Genomic DNA, 18,544 nt, shown 5'->3' with positions numbered 1-18,544 from the left:
AATTATTTTGCAACAGTAATTAGTACTTAAATTACTTTGCTGAATCACACTTACTAACTCAATTCATTATAAAACCTTATATACATAATAGATGGTTCACTATTATTTTCTTGTGCAACTAATTAGCAAATGGATTCTCATTACGAATCTAGTCACCTTCCTATAATTCTTGAAATTTTTGGAAGGGATGGCATGTTGATGTTGCCTAATCTTCAAATGTATTTCTTATGAACATATTCTAAGTGAAGCCCTTTAAGGCGATGGAATAACAAGTGGAGCAGTTAGCATAAATGCATAACTAGACAAGATGGTTATCTAAATAACTAAATTAGCTATGAGTTTTTATTAGTTCAACAGGAAAATCATTTGTGTTTTAGCATGATTATTACGATAAAAGCAATCATTATAGAGTAAATAATATAAGTTAAAATTCTATCGTATTTATAAAAAATTAATTAATTAATTAACTAAACAGCTTTTTATCCACCAATGCCGGGTCAAAGTCAATCAGCGTAAGAACTAAGCTGATCTTCAACTTTAGAATTTAGCTGCTTTTCACGCAACTTTTTGCTTCGTTTCCCATCGCGTCAAATTACATATAGCGTGAGAACCAAGCCAGTCCACAAAATTGCACCAAACGAATACAAAGTATGTAATAAAAAACAATATACCCACATTATAAAGCACCGACTGAACATATGCACCTTAAATCCTGCGTTTCTCATCTCTCTTTCACAATAAGAACATAATTTCTGGCATGTCTTTCCTAAGTCTGAGGCTTCCACCTGCTAGAAAGATATGGAAGAGCCTCACCTCCAAATTACAAAAAAAACTTCACAAGATCCAGAGGTCTAAAGCCATCTCGAAACCCCGAACCCAGATCAAGAAAACCACTACTGGTGTTGTTTCTACCTCCCTTTCCACTAAGCAACGCTTTAAACGCAAAAGAAAACTTGTCCACTCATACCAAGCCAGTCAATTTTACAACCATCATCAATACTTGTTCGAGAAAAAAACTGCACCTATATACGTAGACAAACTCTTCAAAGAGCCTATCACTGGGCTGGTGGGACCGGAAAAGCCAGAGCTAACAAAGCGTCCAATAGGAGCAAAGAATAACAAGCTCCTTGATCACCCGGCTGCAGTGCCAGGAGCAAGCAAAGTTGGCAGCTTGGCCGAAAAGGCTTGTTCAGGGGATGATATGTGGGAGTCATTGGGATTAGCCTCGCCTCAAATGCATGGAATAGATGAAAGAGCAGAGGAGTTTATTGTGAGATTCCGAGCTGAAATGAAGGTTCAGGAGATGTTGGCACGTAATTTGTAGTGTATGGTAGTTTGTTTATCTTTCTTTTATTTTTAACCAAAGATTTTAATAAACAATGTTCTGGGGGAGATACTATGAAAAGAGGGAAGATTAGGTATTTAGGTGATGTATAGATTGTACAGTTGGAATATTTAAAGTAATCAGTTTGCTCAAATATATTTCATATGAATCCCCAGTCTTATTTTGATTTTGTTCTAGACTGAGAAGTTGGGTCTACGGTAAGTGTCTTCCACCAAAAATGACATGTTGTAAATCCAAGTTCACAATCAGTCTTTTAAAACAAAAACAAAAATAGGTAAGGCTGTCTACTAATCAATTCTCTCATACTCACAAAAATGATGGAAGCTTTGTGCTGCATACAACCTTTATTTGGAATAAGAAAAGAAAAGGGAAAACATAAGTGAAACTTGAGTTTTGGGACTCCACTGTCCTATCCAACTAATTAATTTTCTTGGATGCTCAGAAGAGTTCAAACTGTTTTCAACCCTAGGTTCCTTCGTTGACTTTTATTAGGAATACAACTAGGCTTGAATGCTTATTGAAGATTCAAGTGAGGTCTTGGTCTAAAATGGTTAAGCATGTGCTTCAAAAAAACATACACATGATTAATGTGTTAGATATGCATGAGCCATAACTAACCCTATCTACTTGCAAGTAACTAACCCTACATGTGCCAAACTTGTAATCAGATCTAACCGAGTTCATCACTGATTAACCAATATTGTTCCATGTTCACTGTAGTGAGAAAGAGTTGTGATAGAAATTTTGAAGCCATTGGACAAAGCAATAATGATTGGAATTCTAATATGGGGTGGGACTACTAATCGGACTATTCTAAGCGCTGATCGGCAATCCCTTGAAACTCGAGTTTCTGTGAAAACTAATTTGGGAAAAATGATTTCATTCATTCTCAGAATTACATGACTAAACTGTATATATATACAAACCACATAGTAACTAACTAGCGGAAAAAGTGCTAACAAAAAATCACTAATCATTACATCTAAACTACAAGTCGTTTACATGCTCAAAACTACAAATCGTTCCATTTGTTCATTTACTTCTTGACTTCCCCTGTTTCTCTTGTCTGCACTGTTAGCTTCTTCAATAGTCTTGTTTCTCTTGTCTGCATTGTCAGCTTCTTCAATAGCAGCTTTAGGTGCCTTCTTTATTTGATACTCCCATTCAAGATGGATTGGGGGTAAATGAATATTTATCAGTCCCATCTTGGAAATAAGCTTTGAGAATTGATTAAAACTCAAAGCTTTAGTTAATAGGTCAGCTAATTGACATTGAGTCCTTACATGAATCAACTTTATCACCTTAGCCAACACCTTATCCCTTACCACGTGACAGTCTATTTCTATGTGTTTGGTTCTTTCATGAAACACGGAATTAGAACCAATATGGAGGGCTGCTTGACTATCACAAAGAGCAAGGCTTCTCTATCATGTCTTATTTGCATATCCTTTAGAAGATAAAGAATCCACACCACTTCACATGTAGCTATTGCCATTACTCTATATTCAGCTTCTGCTTAAGATCGTGAGATAGTGGACTGTTTCTTGGACTTCCAAGAAATCAAAGAGTCTCCAATGAAAATGCAATATCCAGTCATTGATCTTCTTGTGTCTGGACAGGCAGCCCAATCAAAATCTGTAAAACCCTTCACATGCAACTCTGATGCAGTTGAAAAGAATACTCCCTTCCCCGGTTCATTCTTCAAATATTGCAAGAGTTTATAGGCCGCTTCAAGGTGAGGTTTTCTTGGTTTTGACATAAATTGACTCAACTTATACACAGCATAAGTGATGTCAGGTCTAGTAATTGTCAAATCCAACAACCTCCCCACCAATCTTCTGTACTTGCTTGGATCATTAAGCAAACCACCATCATACTTACTCAACTTAAGATTCTGCTCCATTGGGACCTCAGAAGGTTTACAACCAAGCATACCAGCATCACTTAGCACTTCTAAAACATACTTTCTTTGACAAAGTGTTATACCCTTGTTAGTCCTTGCAACTTCTAGACCAAGGAAAAACTTTAAATCTCCCAAGTCCTTGAGCTTGAACTTCTGATCCAGTAGAACCTTGAACTCATCAACCTTGTTCTTGTCATTGCTAGCAATCAATACATCATCCACATACACTAGTAAAGCAATAAAAGACTCACCCTGCTGTCTAGTAAATAATGAGTAGTCTGCTTTGGACTGCAAAAAGCCTAATTGAATCAAAGCTTCAAAAAACTTAGAGAACCATTGCCGAGATGCTTGCTTCAAGCCATAAAGAGATTTGTTTAGTTTACAAACTACCTCCCCCTTGCTATGAAAGCTAGGTGGAAGAGCCATATAAACATTCTCAATCAAATCCCCATGGAGGAATGCATTGTTGACATCAAGTTGGCTCAAAAACCAGTCTTTCACAGCAGCCACAACCAACAAGCATTTCACAGAAACCATCTTAGCAATAGGGCTGAAGGTTTCAATATAATCCAAGCCCTCTTTTTGTGTGAACCCTTTAGCAACCAGCCTGGCTTTATACCTCTCTATAGACCCATCAAACCTATACTTAACTCGATAAACACACTTACAACCAATTGCCTTCTTGTGAGGTGGAAGAGGGGTAAGGGTCCAGGTATGAGTTGCCTCCAATGCTGCAATTTCAGCATCCATGGCAGCTTGCCATTTAAGGTCAGACACAGCTTGAGAATAGTATTGTGGTTCAACGATGGCAGATATGGAACAACAAAAGGACTTATAAGATGGAGACAAGTGTTCATAAGAAAGAAAAGAAGAAAGAGGGTGAGATGTACCTGATTGAGGCATATTAGGAGTAGGAACTAAGGTTACCTGACTGCAAGATAAGCTTGAAGGTAGGAAGGGGGCTTAGAAGTCCTAGTAGACCTTCTAAGATGAGGATTAGGAACCAAAGGCTCATCTGGAGCCTCAGGCAGATTCTGAGGAATATCCTCATCAATGTCATGATGAATATCAATAATAGTGTCATCAGAAATGGTATGGGAAGAATGTGAAGGAATGAAAGAAGTCTGTGGGGAAATATCATAAAAAGAAGATGGTAAAGGTGACATGGAAGGAAGTGGAATGAGGGAAGAAGAAGAGGAAATAGCTTCAACCACAGAAAAAGGAAAAACCCTTTCATGAAAAACTACATCTCTAGAGACAAGGACAGTGTGAGACAAAAGATCAAAAAGTTTATAACCCTTGACATTGTAAGGGTAACCAATAAAAACACACTTCCTTGCTCTAGAAGAAAACTTAGAGGACTTAGGACCAGTGGAAGTAGCAAAACATAAGCAAACAAAAACCCTAAGATGGGAATAAGAAGGAACTTTGCCAAATAGAAGTTCATAGGGAGTTTTATGTTGTAAAAGAGGAGATGGTAGCCTATTAATGAGATGGAAAGCAGTGAGTACACAATCACCCCAAAAAGAAAGAGGTAGATTGGACTGAATTTGCAAAGCCCTAACAGTAGATAGAATATGTTGATGTTTTCTCTCCACAACATAATTTTGTTATGGAGTATAAACACAACTAGTTTGGTGAATGATGCCGTTAGCAAAATAAAAATTAAAAAGTTTGAACTCAAGGGCATTATCAGACCTAAAACATTTGATTTTGACATTGAATTGAGTGAGAACCATGTTGTAAAAGGAAACAATCAAGGCTTTAACTTCAGATTTGGCCTTCATAAGAAAAAGCCAAGTTGCCCTAGTTGCATCATCAACCAAAGTAAGGAAATATCTATGACCATCTGAGGTAGGAACAGAAAATGGACCCCAAACATCCATATGCACCAAATTAAAAGGAAAATCACACATTTTATTATTGAAAGGAAAGGGTAATCGTTTTTGTTTTGCTAGAGGATAAACAGTACATTGTTTAGTACAGCAATTTTGCAAGAAAGGAAAAACATTGCTCAAAGATTGAAGTTTAACATTAGAAGGATGTCTAGTCTAGAATGCCACAAGGAATACAGATTGTTGTGGTGATTATTGAAAGAAAAAGCAGTAAATGAACCTATCTTGTGCTTGGACAGAAAATCAACAAGAGAAGTAGAAGCTGATGACAAGCTTGATTGTTGCAGCAAGTACAGACCATCAGACATCTGGCCCACTCCAATCGTGCTCCACTTGGTAAGGTCCTGTATAAAGCAATAAGTAGAAAGAAAAACAGGACAAAGAGGTTATGTTTTAGTTATGGAACTGACAGACAAAAGATTGAAGGAGAAAGAGGGTACACAAAGAACATTGGTTAGGGTTATGTGTGAAGAAAGTTGAATTGATCCTACATGTGTAACAATAGCTGCTTCCCCATTAGGCAATTGCACCATAGTATGTGAAATAGCAGTAATTAAGGTTAGTAAATCCACAAAATAGATTATATGATTTGTTGCCCCAGTATCAATGACCCAAGTCTTCATATTATAAGCCTTTCTATTAACAATTTGAGCAGAAAAGACTGGATGCTTGAGATTCAAAAACATACCTGCTACTGTGTTGTCAGGAAAACCTACAATATTGGCCATGTGATGCTCCTACCCTGTAGAATTATGTTGAAAAGAACTTGGTAGTGTGCTAATCAAGGCTAGCAGTTGTTGATACTGATCTGGTGTGAAAAAAGGAGCATGAGTGGTGACAACATTATGACTAGGCACACCTTCTTGAAGAGGCATTACCATATGATTGTGAGGTTGATCTAGAGTAGCAGAAGAGACCAAATGGGCCATGGACTTGTTCTTAAATTTGTAACCTAGTGGAAAGCCATGTAATTTGTAACACTTATCAATGGTATGACCTAGCTTGCCACAATGAGCGCACAATGGTCTTTCTTTTCCTTTACCATTGGAACCTCCATTGAAAGTAGTGAGGTTCTGACTCTTGGTGGCTAAAGCAGTGGATTCAACCCTTGTACCCAAATTAATGCTCCTTTGCATCTCTTCTTGTATCAACAAAGAATGCACCTTGTTAACATAAGGCAGAGGATCCATGAGCAAAATTTGAGTCCTGACTTAGGAAAAAGAGTCATCTAGTCCCATAAGGAACTTCATCACTGATTCTTTGGCTTGAAGATCAGTAAGCCTTTGATTCACATTGCATTGACACTTTTCACAAGTGCATAAAGGAAAAGGACTGAAGCTTTGTAATTGATCCCACAAAACCTTCAATTGTGTAAAGTAATCAGTGATTGAAATTTCACCTTGATGAAGCTCTGAGATTTGCTTCTGCAAATTGAAGGTCTTTGGTCCATTCTTGTGGTAGAAAGTATCCCTTAGATCATTCCAAATTTCCAAAGCAGTTTCTCTATAGATGATGCTAGCTTAAAGCTTCAGAGATACTGAGTTGATTATCCAAGTCCCTACCATATTGTCTGCACGAATCTAGGCTTGAATTGCAGATGGAGAATCCACAATTGGAGATGACAAGGTGAGAGATCCATCTATGAAACCAAGCTTGTTCTTGGCAATGAGAGATTTCCTAACAGATTGAACCCAAGCAGGATAGTTTTCTCCACCAACTAGAGGTTGAGAAACAAGAACAGCACCAGGATTCTCTCCATGGTGTAAGAACAAAGGATCATTCACATTTGATGAATCATGTGTTGAAGATGTTGAAGAATGAGTTTCAGAGGACGAAGCAGTAGCTGTGACAGTGGCTGCCATGGCAGGAGCTTCGAAGCTTTGAAGAGAGAAAAAGAAACGAAAAGAAAGTTCTAGAAGAAAACCCTAGGTTTTGCGCTCTGATACCATGTGAAAACTGATTTGGGAAAAATGATTTCATTTATTCTCAGAATTACATGACTAAACTGTATATATATACAAACCACTGAGTAACTAACTAGCGGAAAAAAGTGCTAACAAAAAATCACTAATCATTACATCTAAACTACAAGTCGTTTACATGCTCAAAACTACAGATCATTCTATTTGTTCATTTACTTCTTGACTTCCCCTGTTTCTCTTGTCTGCACTGTCAGCTTCTTCAATAGTCCTGTTTCTCTTGTCTGAACTGTCAGCTTCTTCAATAGCAGCTTTAGGTGCCTTCTTTATTTGATAGTTTCTATTGTTTTTTCGCCTTCTCGTGCACTCCTAACAACTCTTACCTCCACGCTTCACAATCTCCATCTCCACTAGCAATTATTAAGGACGCCAAAAGTGCCAAACCATCCAACCCGCCATTGTTGAGGCAACGCAAGGATGACACCCGCGTGTATCATCTTTGTTGAGGCTACACAAGGATGCTGGATATCTCTAGAACCAAGTCGCTTATTTCAGAGAATTTGGTTGGTCAGGCAGAAAATAACAATATTGAGGACTCAGAATGTTCTCGGGCATTATGCATATGAGACCCCCTAGTCAAATGTGAGGGCTCGTCTTAGGAGAATCCTCTAACTATAACTCTGATGTCGTTGATGGAACACTGCAGGGATTAAATGGTTTTATTTTTTTAGTTTTTAAAAATAATTAAAAATAAATAAAATCCTTATCAAGTGGTAAAAGAAGTTAAACGCAGAATTTAGAATACAAAACATGATTTGGTTAAAATGAAATGGTAGAAATATCTTAAATGAGAGTGAGAAAAATAAGAGTGCTGTAGAGTTGGTTATTTGTATTTTTGAAAATCAAATGTTTTAAAACTATATTTTTTGTTCATGCTGATAGGAGCTTTTGTTCATGGAAGTGTAATTTTTTTTTTATTAGAGATTACTATTTGAAACAAAATGAGGATAATTTATAGTAGAACTGATTTTTTTTTTTTTTTTAATATTAATTCTACCATACTCAATTGACTAATTTATACATTTTCAAGTCAATTGAACACATTTTACATGTTACTTATAATTCCTTGTTTTTATAAGGGTAAGGACATTCACAATCCCAATGATCCACTTCAATATTTTTGCATGCTTGGTTTTTTGGGATGTGAAATGTGTTTGTTCCGAAAGTTGTATGTTGAAAGATTTGTCGATAGTTTTGGAGTAGTTGTTTTCCATTTGGTTGATTTAGAATCGATAATGGTAATTGTATTCCCTTATCATTTGATTCACATAACAGTGCAATTGTTAGTCCATATTTTGTTTTTTTGTCCCCTTCTATGTTGGCTGAAGAAGGATTTCTTTTCCCCTTGAAGTTTGATCTTATACAAAATATTTGCAATCATGTTGTATGCTCATTTTGCGATTGTGTAGTTGTATGATGTTTTTAGTTTGTAATTTTTAAGTTGTTTAAGATTGTAATTTATAGTGTTGTGTGTGTTTTATGGATTAGCGATTGTTCTAGTTATTAGCAATAATTTTTCATTGTCGACTAAGTGAACAAAAGCTTTCATATACCCTCCACCATAAAGCCCAAGCCTTATAGAATTTAATAAAATTTTCAATTATAGCTAACATTTAATGTTTTCCCTAAGCCAAATAGTCTTTTACACTACAATACTTGTTCAATTGCCACTTTCCTTAAAAATAAAAAGACAATATATATGAACTATCAAAAGTCTCATATAATTAAATTATTAATAATATTGAAACAGCAGAAACAATCATTAATATCTAGTTCTTCAGCTCTTCCTCTCTCTATTTAACTGAATTACTTCTTCATACCTATTCAATTGCTACTTTCCTTTAAAAAAAAAAAAAAAATCAAAATCAAAAGACAGTGTATCTAAACTATCAAAACTCCTATATAAATTAATTATAAATAATTTTAAGTAGTTGAAAAGTTTTTAATATCCACATTAGTTATTTTACCTTTACATAATAAAAGATGAAATAAAATGTTGGAAAATAGGATTTTTAAATAGGGTAACTTTATTTTTTATGTAATTTATATTATTACTGGAACACATATCCTTGGTAGCTATGTTTTTTTTTTTTTTTTTCTTTGTTTTTTCTAATGCACTGTAATATTTCATAAGAACACTTTATGTGGATTATATATTTGAATTTAAGTGCTTCCAACAATTGTGTAAATTTCAAGCAGCAATTAAAAAAATAATTAATGTTGTATGTTCGTGCTTTGATTGTGTAGTTCTATTATGGATTTGGGTTGTAACTTATCTATAATTTAATAGATTTGGAGGATGTAGTTGAATTTAAATGTTGAATAAAATGAGCCAAGATTATATTTTAATTGTTAAATAATGAAGTTTTTATTTCTTCATTAATGAGTAAATTTCATAGAATAGTAGTAGCCACATTGCCAGCTGGTATTGATGTGATTCATTATTTTTATATATTTTACAATTTTTTTATTATTAGTGCTAGTGTTTAATTGTATACCCTTGGTTCATGTACCTCATGGGGTTAAAAAATTTGCTGCTTTATTTATTTGTAATCTATATATATATATATATATATATATATATATATATATATATATAAAACCGAAGCTTTTGAAGCTTCCACAATTTTCCACGTCAGCACTGCATTAAAAAAAATAATAAAACAAAAAACAATAAAACCAAAACCAAAAACAAAAACGTCATAAACCCATTCCCTACCAGACTCTGCCTTTTCTTTCCATGCTTTCCCTTTCACGAATACTCTGCCATTACCTTCCTCCCAGCTTTCCCTTTCACGAATACTCTGCCATCAGCTCCTCCTCAATAACACCCACGGCAAGCCAATCAGACCCACGACAATTCAACACCCAACCCATCCAGCCTACCTTTCCCGATCCTCTGCCTCTCCCTCTCCACGGCAAGACCCAACAGACACCTTCTTCAGACCACCGATTTGCCACAAACTGACCACCGATTTGCCACAAACTTCTTCAGACCATCGATTTCGTGGCTTTCCTACACCCAACCCATCCGGCCTACCTTTCCCGATCCTCTGCCTCTCCCTCTCCACGGCAAGACCCAACAGACACCTTCTTCAGACCACCGATTTGCCACAAACTAACCACCGATTTGCCACAAACTTCTTCAGACCATCGATTTCGTGGCTTTCCTATTGTCTTTAATTAGGTTTTTTTTGTCAATTTAAGGATTTCGTCTTTAATTAGGTTTTTTTTTTGTCAATTTAGGGATTTCAATTCCTAACCCCTTTTTCTCTCTATTCTTTTTTGTTGAAGTCAGGGAAACACTCATAGAAATTAAAATTCTACAGGTTTTGTAAGAAAGTGGAGATGTATTGAAGAGCCTCCCAACCTTCAAAATCTAACAACAATCCGGTTTTGCTTTACCTTCAAGTTTTGTTTTATTTTGCTATCTAGGTTTTTTAGCACATCTGTATTCGTTTGCTTTATTTCTAACTATTTTAGTGTTCTCTCAATTTGAATTGTAACGTTTGCCTCTGTGATTTTAGTGTAGTTATATCAGTTTGTGCAGAAAAAATACAGCTGGTAGGTTTATGTTTTGACTGTTTCAATTTCAGACTTAGAATAGTTTGGATTACTTAGCTTTTTTTGAATTTTAGTTTAGTTATATCAGTTTTAGCAGAAAAAATACTTCAATTTGTAAAAAGAAGGTTGTGTTCCTAAACAATGCTATTTTATGCATAATTGTTAAAACCTAAAGAAATCAACTATGATCAATCTATTTCCAAGCAAAAAGCAAAAAAAAAAAAAAAAAAAAATATATTATTGAGGTTTTAAAGATTAGTGAGATTTTTGTTTTAGGGGATGGAGTAGTGTTCTGATTAAGTTTTTGTGGGTGTGCAGGCTAAGAGAGTGAATTGGCACTCTACTCCATTTGAGGCAAGGTTGGAGAGAGCTTTGAAAAGTGGTTCTGCTGAGGCTTAAACTACTCATACTCCTGGTGTATGTTAGACAAGCTTATAAGTGGTTCTGTTGGATTGTTGTTTTATGTTCTCAGTATCTATATTTTTTTATTCTTTTGTAAAATTCGATTTGGTTGTTTGTGACATCTGCTTGCCTGTTGTAATTTCATGATTTAATATAATTGAATTTATTCTTTTTAATTGTATCCATAATTCTTTCTGCAATGCTGATTTATGATTTTATGAAGATCAGTTTGGTTTTTATATATTCTGGAAGACATTCCCTTAAGCTCCCAGGGAAAGTCCTACATTCTGTTTCTTGATTTACAGCTACCAAAACTTTGCCTCTCTCTCTCTGAGTTTCAGTCACTAGGTCAGAATTTTATATAGTTTGATGACTTTTGGTCGGAGATTCCAGTAATGGTGGTACATTTTTGTCTAATCACAATTTGATTTCCAACATCACAACCTTTATTGGCTACTTTATGTAATATTAACAATTCTTATTATTGGATTTTCCTTTACTTCTTCTGATGTTTCCAATTCGAGTCTAAAATTCATTGTTCCATGTGTCAAGACTTGGTATTTTCTAAAGCACTTTGTGTTCTGCCACTTTCATTATAAATATGATTACGCTAATGGAATTCTTATGTGCTGTTTTAGCTGTGTTTCTTTTGTATCTGTAATTGAGTTTGTGCACACATTTAGATAAGTCTTAGGTTTGGAACTTCAGCTTCAAGTAAGTCACCTCATTGTCATAGCAACTTATTCTCACTCTCACGCTTATTACATAAATCTCATACTTTGCTATTTCATTTGCCAATATATGTTTCTGTTCCATAGTTGAATAAAGAATTTGATGGAGTACTAAGTTATCCTAGATCTTTCTCATGTTCTCAACTCCAGTTTCAAGTCATTAGATTTTATGAGTCCGTGGATGACAGATGTGGTAGTGTGGACTATATATTATTGTAACTGAAAAATATGTGCCATATCAAATTATATGGCAATCAAAATTGCTTTTGTTTGATATACTGTCCATCGAAGTGAATGTAATTATCTTATTGAGGGTTTGTACAATATTTTTTGAAGTGATTGTACAAAATTTCAAAAACTTGATGTTCAAACCAATGTGCAACTCACTCCAACATTTGTACTCAAGGAAAAAAAAAGGGCTTATTCAGGGACTATTACAAAGTAACAAAGGAAGAAGATACAAAAAACACTTTAAAGTTGTCTTTCAATCTCTAAGATTTTCTATGCACAATTTGGTTTTAATGAATTTGTGATTTTGGTACTAAAGACGTATTGGAACAAAGGAAATTTTTTTGCTTTTATGCACAATTTGGTTTTAAATTGAAACAGAGAGAAATTAAACTCTTATATTTAGTTATTTGAGGATACAACTTTACTTCAACGTTTTTTAAATATAATGAATGCATTGAATATTTTGTGGAAGATACGAAATAAATGAAATTGAAAAATAACAATCGATGCTGAATTCCAATAGCTAATGTCACATCATTTGGAAAAAATTGGTAGCTTTCCCGTGCATCGCACGGGTTAGCGACTAGTTTTAATGATAATCAAAGTAGGTAGAAGTTAAGAATGTAGGTAGTATAATTTGTATAAGTTTCAATTTTTCAAAAAGGTTTTATTATTAATGGAGCTAATACTTTTATTCGATTGTTTTGATACAATATGAATTCCTATATTTGAATTCCATTCCTCCCTTCCAGTTATAGTCGTTAAGCTTTAGTTGAAGCACAAATGTTTTTCCAATGAGCTTTTCTATTTTTATTTAGTTGATTGAAATTTGCATTCATTCGATAAAATATTGAATATAATTTAACATATTCTTGTCAAAGTAAATGAAAGATCATATATGCTAATTGTATGGTCTTATAGTTGCACATTTGTTTTATTATTCTCTTATTGTTATTTGAAGTAATTTTTCAACTTCTTTATCAAACAAAATAAATATAGCACACTCTGTTCCATCATCAACATTAAGATGAATCCTATACCTGCATGTATAAAAATCATTTTAAATGTTTGGGGTATTTTGGCCATTTACGAGGTATCGCAATTTGACTGCTCATTCTAACTATTTCAAGGTTGGTCAATTTCGAGGTTTTCGGGTCAGGTTAGTCGTTTTAGAGATTTTGAGGCTATTTCGGTCAATTAAGAGTTTTCGGGGGATTTACACTATATTTTATTAAAATTTTAATTTTTAATTCTTTTTTCACACAAAATAACAATTATTTACTTGCTTTCTTTATTCATTCACAAGATAGGTAAGAAAAAATAATAAAAAAATAAATGTAAAATGAATAGTATCAATGTAAATTTAGATGCTAATAACAATACATATTTATAAACAATTTTAACTTTTTTTGTACAAAAATATGTAAATACTGACAAATTTTTTAATCTTTCACCATCTGATGAGAGACGACCATAACGCCCAGTTTATTTGTTTCTCTTGGTGCCACAAAATAGTCATTAAAGTCCTAATAGTCCTTATCATCTATGGACCATTGGTGTCGGTGTTGATCTACTTCAGGCAATATAAATATAACCCATTCGGAGAAGTGGAAAACACCAATAGTTACATAGCAAACATTGCAGCAATAAAGAGAAAAAAAATCACCAACTAAGTTAAATGCAGCGGAAAATAAATTTGACATAGGTGATTTGTTTACGAATGGGGAAAACCACCGAGGCAAAACCCCATCGGGTGAATTTAAGGTCACTACTCCTGAGAATCCACTATTATCAAAACAAGCGGTTACAAATAAAAGAAATCTCAATATCTAATACCAACCTACAGTTGAACCCTTACACCAATACCTAATTGGACATGTAATGTAACGACAATCTCCTCTTTCAATGTATGAATCCCAGTACGTGACTAACACACCTACTTGAGGAATATGTTGGCTGCAAGGTTCTTCAGTTCATTTAACAATGAAGATCAGGAAGCTCCTTGATCACAAAACCCTTGGCACAGAGACGCAGTAGCTTCTAGAGAGAATATGATGAATTAGGGCAAATTCTATCTCCGGTCACAATTTTCATGCATAATGACTTTGCATCAAGTTTCATCACCTTGCATCACCTTTGACGGTCCTTAAAATAATCCTTATATATATGTCTAGAGTTGTGAGAAAAGAAACTCTACACAAATACGCATGGATATGCATGAAATATAAATTTCGTAATTCTCGATAGATACAGCTTCTATTGAACTACTATCGAGCATCAGCATTAAATCTCGATAGATATGATCTGTCGAACTTTAATGAACAACACTTCTTCACTTATTTTTTGGACAGATTTGCATGACTTCAATACTAAACTTGAACTCTTGTTCCTTGAAGTACTAAACTCATTCTAAATCTACTCAATTACAAGTAAAGTGCATTTTGTCAAATGATTAACTAATTTGCATAACATATATCTCTAACAATATCCACATATGTCCTAACAAAATATATTTATAAGAGAGTTAATAATAATGACAATTATAACAGTTAAGCAAAATATTCTTTTTCTTCTCAAAAAAAAAAAAAACAAAAGCAAAATATTCTTTTATTTTATTTATTAAAATTAGTGTATGTTTTAGGTCGACATGCATTAGGGCCTCCGAAATTGGGCCATTTGGAATTGAAACACAACCCAGTTCTAATCACGTTTTAAATAGTGGATTCTGATATTGGACCCCCAAAAGCAAAACTAATATTTAATTCAATACCCATTTCAGGAATCCAACGTTCCAACTTAATCTATTTTTTCAATAGTGGGTTAGATTAAGCTGGACTTTAATTGAATCCCAATTCATTTAAAAGGAACGTGAACATGTTTGGCCCAAACATTAACTTCCTTTTTTATGGATGAAACAAACATTAACTTCCTTAGATATGTTATCTTGCTGTAGACGACTAAATTTTCTACACTTGCATTTTTTTTTTTTTTTATTATATAGAAAACTTGCATTTTGAATAATCATTGGCATGACCAAAAAGAAATCAATGGCCACGACCCACCAAAATCAAGCAAGAAGTATATTCGTGAAAGTGGTAAGAGTAGAATTGTTCGAAGTATTTGAACTTGAACATTAATTCTTGGTCTACTACTTTTTTTATTTTTTATTTATTTTTTTATTTTTTTATTTTAAAGAATGATTCTTAGTCTACTACTTTTCAAGCAGCAGCCACACATGGGTCTAAATAGAAGTTTATAGATAAGGGTATTTAGAAATTTTTGATTAAATAGAATTTCATTTAATTATCTAATTATGTTGTATCAATTGTGAAATACAAATTTATGGTTCTATTTCAATGTTACCACTAAATAGATAAATAGTAATAATTACTCCATGGATTGAGATCAGGTGCAATACCTACTTGATGCAATACTTATGAACGGTTGAGATTGATAGTTGCAAAAAATAACTTTCTATCTCAACTATTGACTCAAAAAAGTTAAAAATGTAAAAAATGCTTAAAATATAAGCAATGATGAGTAGAATGTGAATTGAGATGCGTCTTTCTACAAAAAGGTCGAAAAGGATGTGCCATATCGGCACCCGAAGAGAGTTGGGCCAAAGCCCAAAAGGGTGCCATTCAGCACTTTGAAAGTGTCGATCGGCACTCCAAAAGTGCCGAATGGTACTTTTGGACACCAAACACACTTTTATGCTCGAGTGTGTTTTGGACTCTTTTTTTAGGTTTTCTTGAGCTGAGCCTTGCACTTAGACGTATTTTCAATCCGTATTCTAAGATTCTTACCTCTTTTCTGGATAATTCAAATCTCTTCAGTAATAGTTATCTTGTAGATAAATTCTCTAAAATAAATCTTGATAAAGTTTAGATTATCCACAATTTTATTGTTATCCAATTATCCCTTTTACTCCTATACAAGCAATTCTATTTTAAACACTAATTATCAACCAATCACAAAATTATTTAATTAATTTTAATTTTTTAACTAATCAGAATTAATTTAAATTAATCATGTATGATCGACTTTACTTAGATACAATGCATGCTGACCGTGCAAACTTGATCATGTGATATCTTTCAATCCAACGATTTGATTTGGAAACCGGACATACCATCGCAACTATTAGAATCCCAAGATTATTTTTATGATAAGCAATGAATGAATTAATGCATGTAATGCAATCATGATTTTTGGGGTACTTGGATGGTCACTTTAGTCATTCTTCTTGATTAAATCATGGGTGAAAAATCGAATGTCTACAGAATGCCTCTCATTGACAGAGCTTGGAAAGTGAATGCCAATGTAAAACAAAGACATTGATTTTAGTGGCCATGATTTAATTGAGGTTGAATTTTCAAAGATTACCTAGCCCTCGAACCTAAAATTTTGGAACATAGAACTAGTGCCTTACCTTTGACAAAAATGAAAATTGTTGACCTAGCTGATAGCTGATGAACTTTGGAGATGATTCTTGATAATTGATGCGACCAAGAGGCATATCAATCTTGATCTTGATAATGGAGTTGTCTGCGACCAAGATCTTGATAAAGGAAATGTCTGCGACCTCGATCTTGATGAAGGAAATTGTTTGCAACCTTGATTTGGACAAAGGAAATGTCTGCGACCTCGATTTGGACGAAGGAACTGTTTGCAACCTCGATTTGGACAAAGAAACTGTTTGTGACCTCGATCTAGATGTAGGAAATGTCTGCGACCTCGATCTTGATGAAGGAAATGTCTGCGACCTCGATCTTGGCAAAGGAAATGTCTGTGACCTCAATCTGGACAAAGGAACTATCTGCGACCTCGATCTGGACAAAGGAACTGTTTGTGGCCTCGATCTGGATGAAGGAAATGTCTGTGACGTCGACTTGGATAAAGAAACTGTCTGTGACCTCGATTTGGATGAAGGAACTGTCCACGACCTCGATCTTGAAGAAGGAAATGTTTGCGACCTCGATCTTGATCTGGACTAAGGAAATGTCTGCGACCAAAGGACCTTGATCTGGACTAAGGAAATGTCTGTGACTAAAGGATCTTGATCTTGACAAAGGAACTCAAGGGCTTCTCATCCTTGAAATCGAGTTGCTGCCTACAAAAGTCAAAATTTGGAATTAGTCTTTAACTGATAAGTGTTTTGTTGTTCCCTTACTTTTTTTGAAATGTATGATTTTCATTTGTCTCTTCTTGATTCGAACTTTTCATTTTTATTAAGAAAACTTTGATTGGTTTTCGGTGGTTCTTTGAAAAAAACTTTTTTTTTTTTGAAAAAGATTTGATTTTTGAAGCTTGCAATTGGACACTAGAAACTTTGAAATTGAAATTTGAATTTTTGAGACTTGAGATTTGAGATTTTGGATTGAAATTTGATATTTTGAAAAATTGAAACTTGGAATTTTGAAAATTTGTGACTTGGAATTTTGAAAATTTGAAATTTTTGCAACTTGAAATTTTGGGGATTTTGAATTTAAAAATCGGGCATTTAGAATGTGGAATTTTAAACTTGGTAATGAAAATTTTGAATTGAAAATTTGGGATTTGAAAAAAACTTGAAATTTGAACTTGAAGTTTTATCCTTAATCGGTTCCAAAAGATTTGTTATCCCTTTTCTCTTTTTTTTTTTTTTTTTGAAAATTTATTCTTCTCCTTTCATGATTTGATTTTTTAAGGAGTGAAAAAGAAAAGGAAATGAAAAGAAAAGAAAAATGAATTTTTTTTTGGGGTTGACTAAGTCAACTTAGTTTGACTGAGTTGACTCAGCAATTCAGCTGATTTTTATGTAGGGCAGAATTTTGACCCCCCACTTCCTTTGTCTCTCTTTTTTGCTTCTTCCTCCTACATCTTTTCTTCCACCATTAACACTATTCACTCTCATCGTCACCTTGATTTTTCTTCTCCTCTCACCACTTCTTCTCAAGAAAAACACTTTTCTAAGCTTCTCAAGCTTCCTTTATCCATCTCTCTCAATATTTCTTTAGATCCTTGTGTTCTTGATCACTTTTGCCACACACCCATTTTTGGTGAAACCCATTTTCAAAACCATTTTTCTTTGCACCAAAATGTCTTCTTCTTCTAATGGATCCTCTTTTCTTACTTTTCATGGCAAGAAATATGATCCAACATTTGATTGGCATAATGAGGAGGGGCTCCTTCAAGATCCCAAGACCCATGCTCCATTTTCTCACATGGACATCAAGGTAAGTTTTTCTTTGGTTTCTTTGCTTGGAAAAATGTTGTTTCATGCTTCATTGAAAGTTTGATGGTGAGCCATTGTCATTTTTTTGTGTGATTGTTGGAGTTTGGGGCATTGTATGATTGATCATGTTGTAATGTTGGCTTTGGAGCATTTTTGAATTGTTGTATTTTTTGTCATGGTGTAATTTGAACAATGTTGGTGGCTTATGGAATTTTGACAATGTTGGTAGATTGTGATGTTGTTGGATGAGTTTTGGCTTGGATTTTGGGAGTATTGG

At 34.1% G+C, this 18,544-nt stretch overlaps 1 protein-coding gene across 1 annotated transcript; it reads left to right on the top strand.

Annotated features, from left to right (window-relative positions):
• Positions 1-654: 654 nt before the first annotated feature.
• LOC126698445 (uncharacterized) lies at positions 655-1,493 on the top strand. Its single transcript, XM_050395665.1, has one exon. It carries the CDS (start codon positions 758-760, stop codon positions 1,322-1,324), a length of 567 nt encoding a protein of 188 aa, XP_050251622.1. The 5' UTR covers positions 655-757; the 3' UTR covers positions 1,325-1,493.
• The last annotated feature ends 17,051 nt before the right edge of the window (positions 1,494-18,544 follow it).

Source organism: Quercus robur, chromosome 9 (assembly GCF_932294415.1).
Source record: "Quercus robur chromosome 9, dhQueRobu3.1, whole genome shotgun sequence".
NCBI classification, from domain to species: Eukaryota; Viridiplantae; Streptophyta; class Magnoliopsida; order Fagales; family Fagaceae; genus Quercus; species Quercus robur.
Note: the sequence above shows the minus strand (reverse complement) of the source record. Positions and strands in the feature narration are given on the sequence as shown.

Coding starts and splice junctions, on each gene's coding strand:
- LOC126698445 (XM_050395665.1), top strand. CDS start 758: ATGTCTTTCCTAAGTCTGAGGCTTCCACCTGCTAGAAAGATATGGAAG.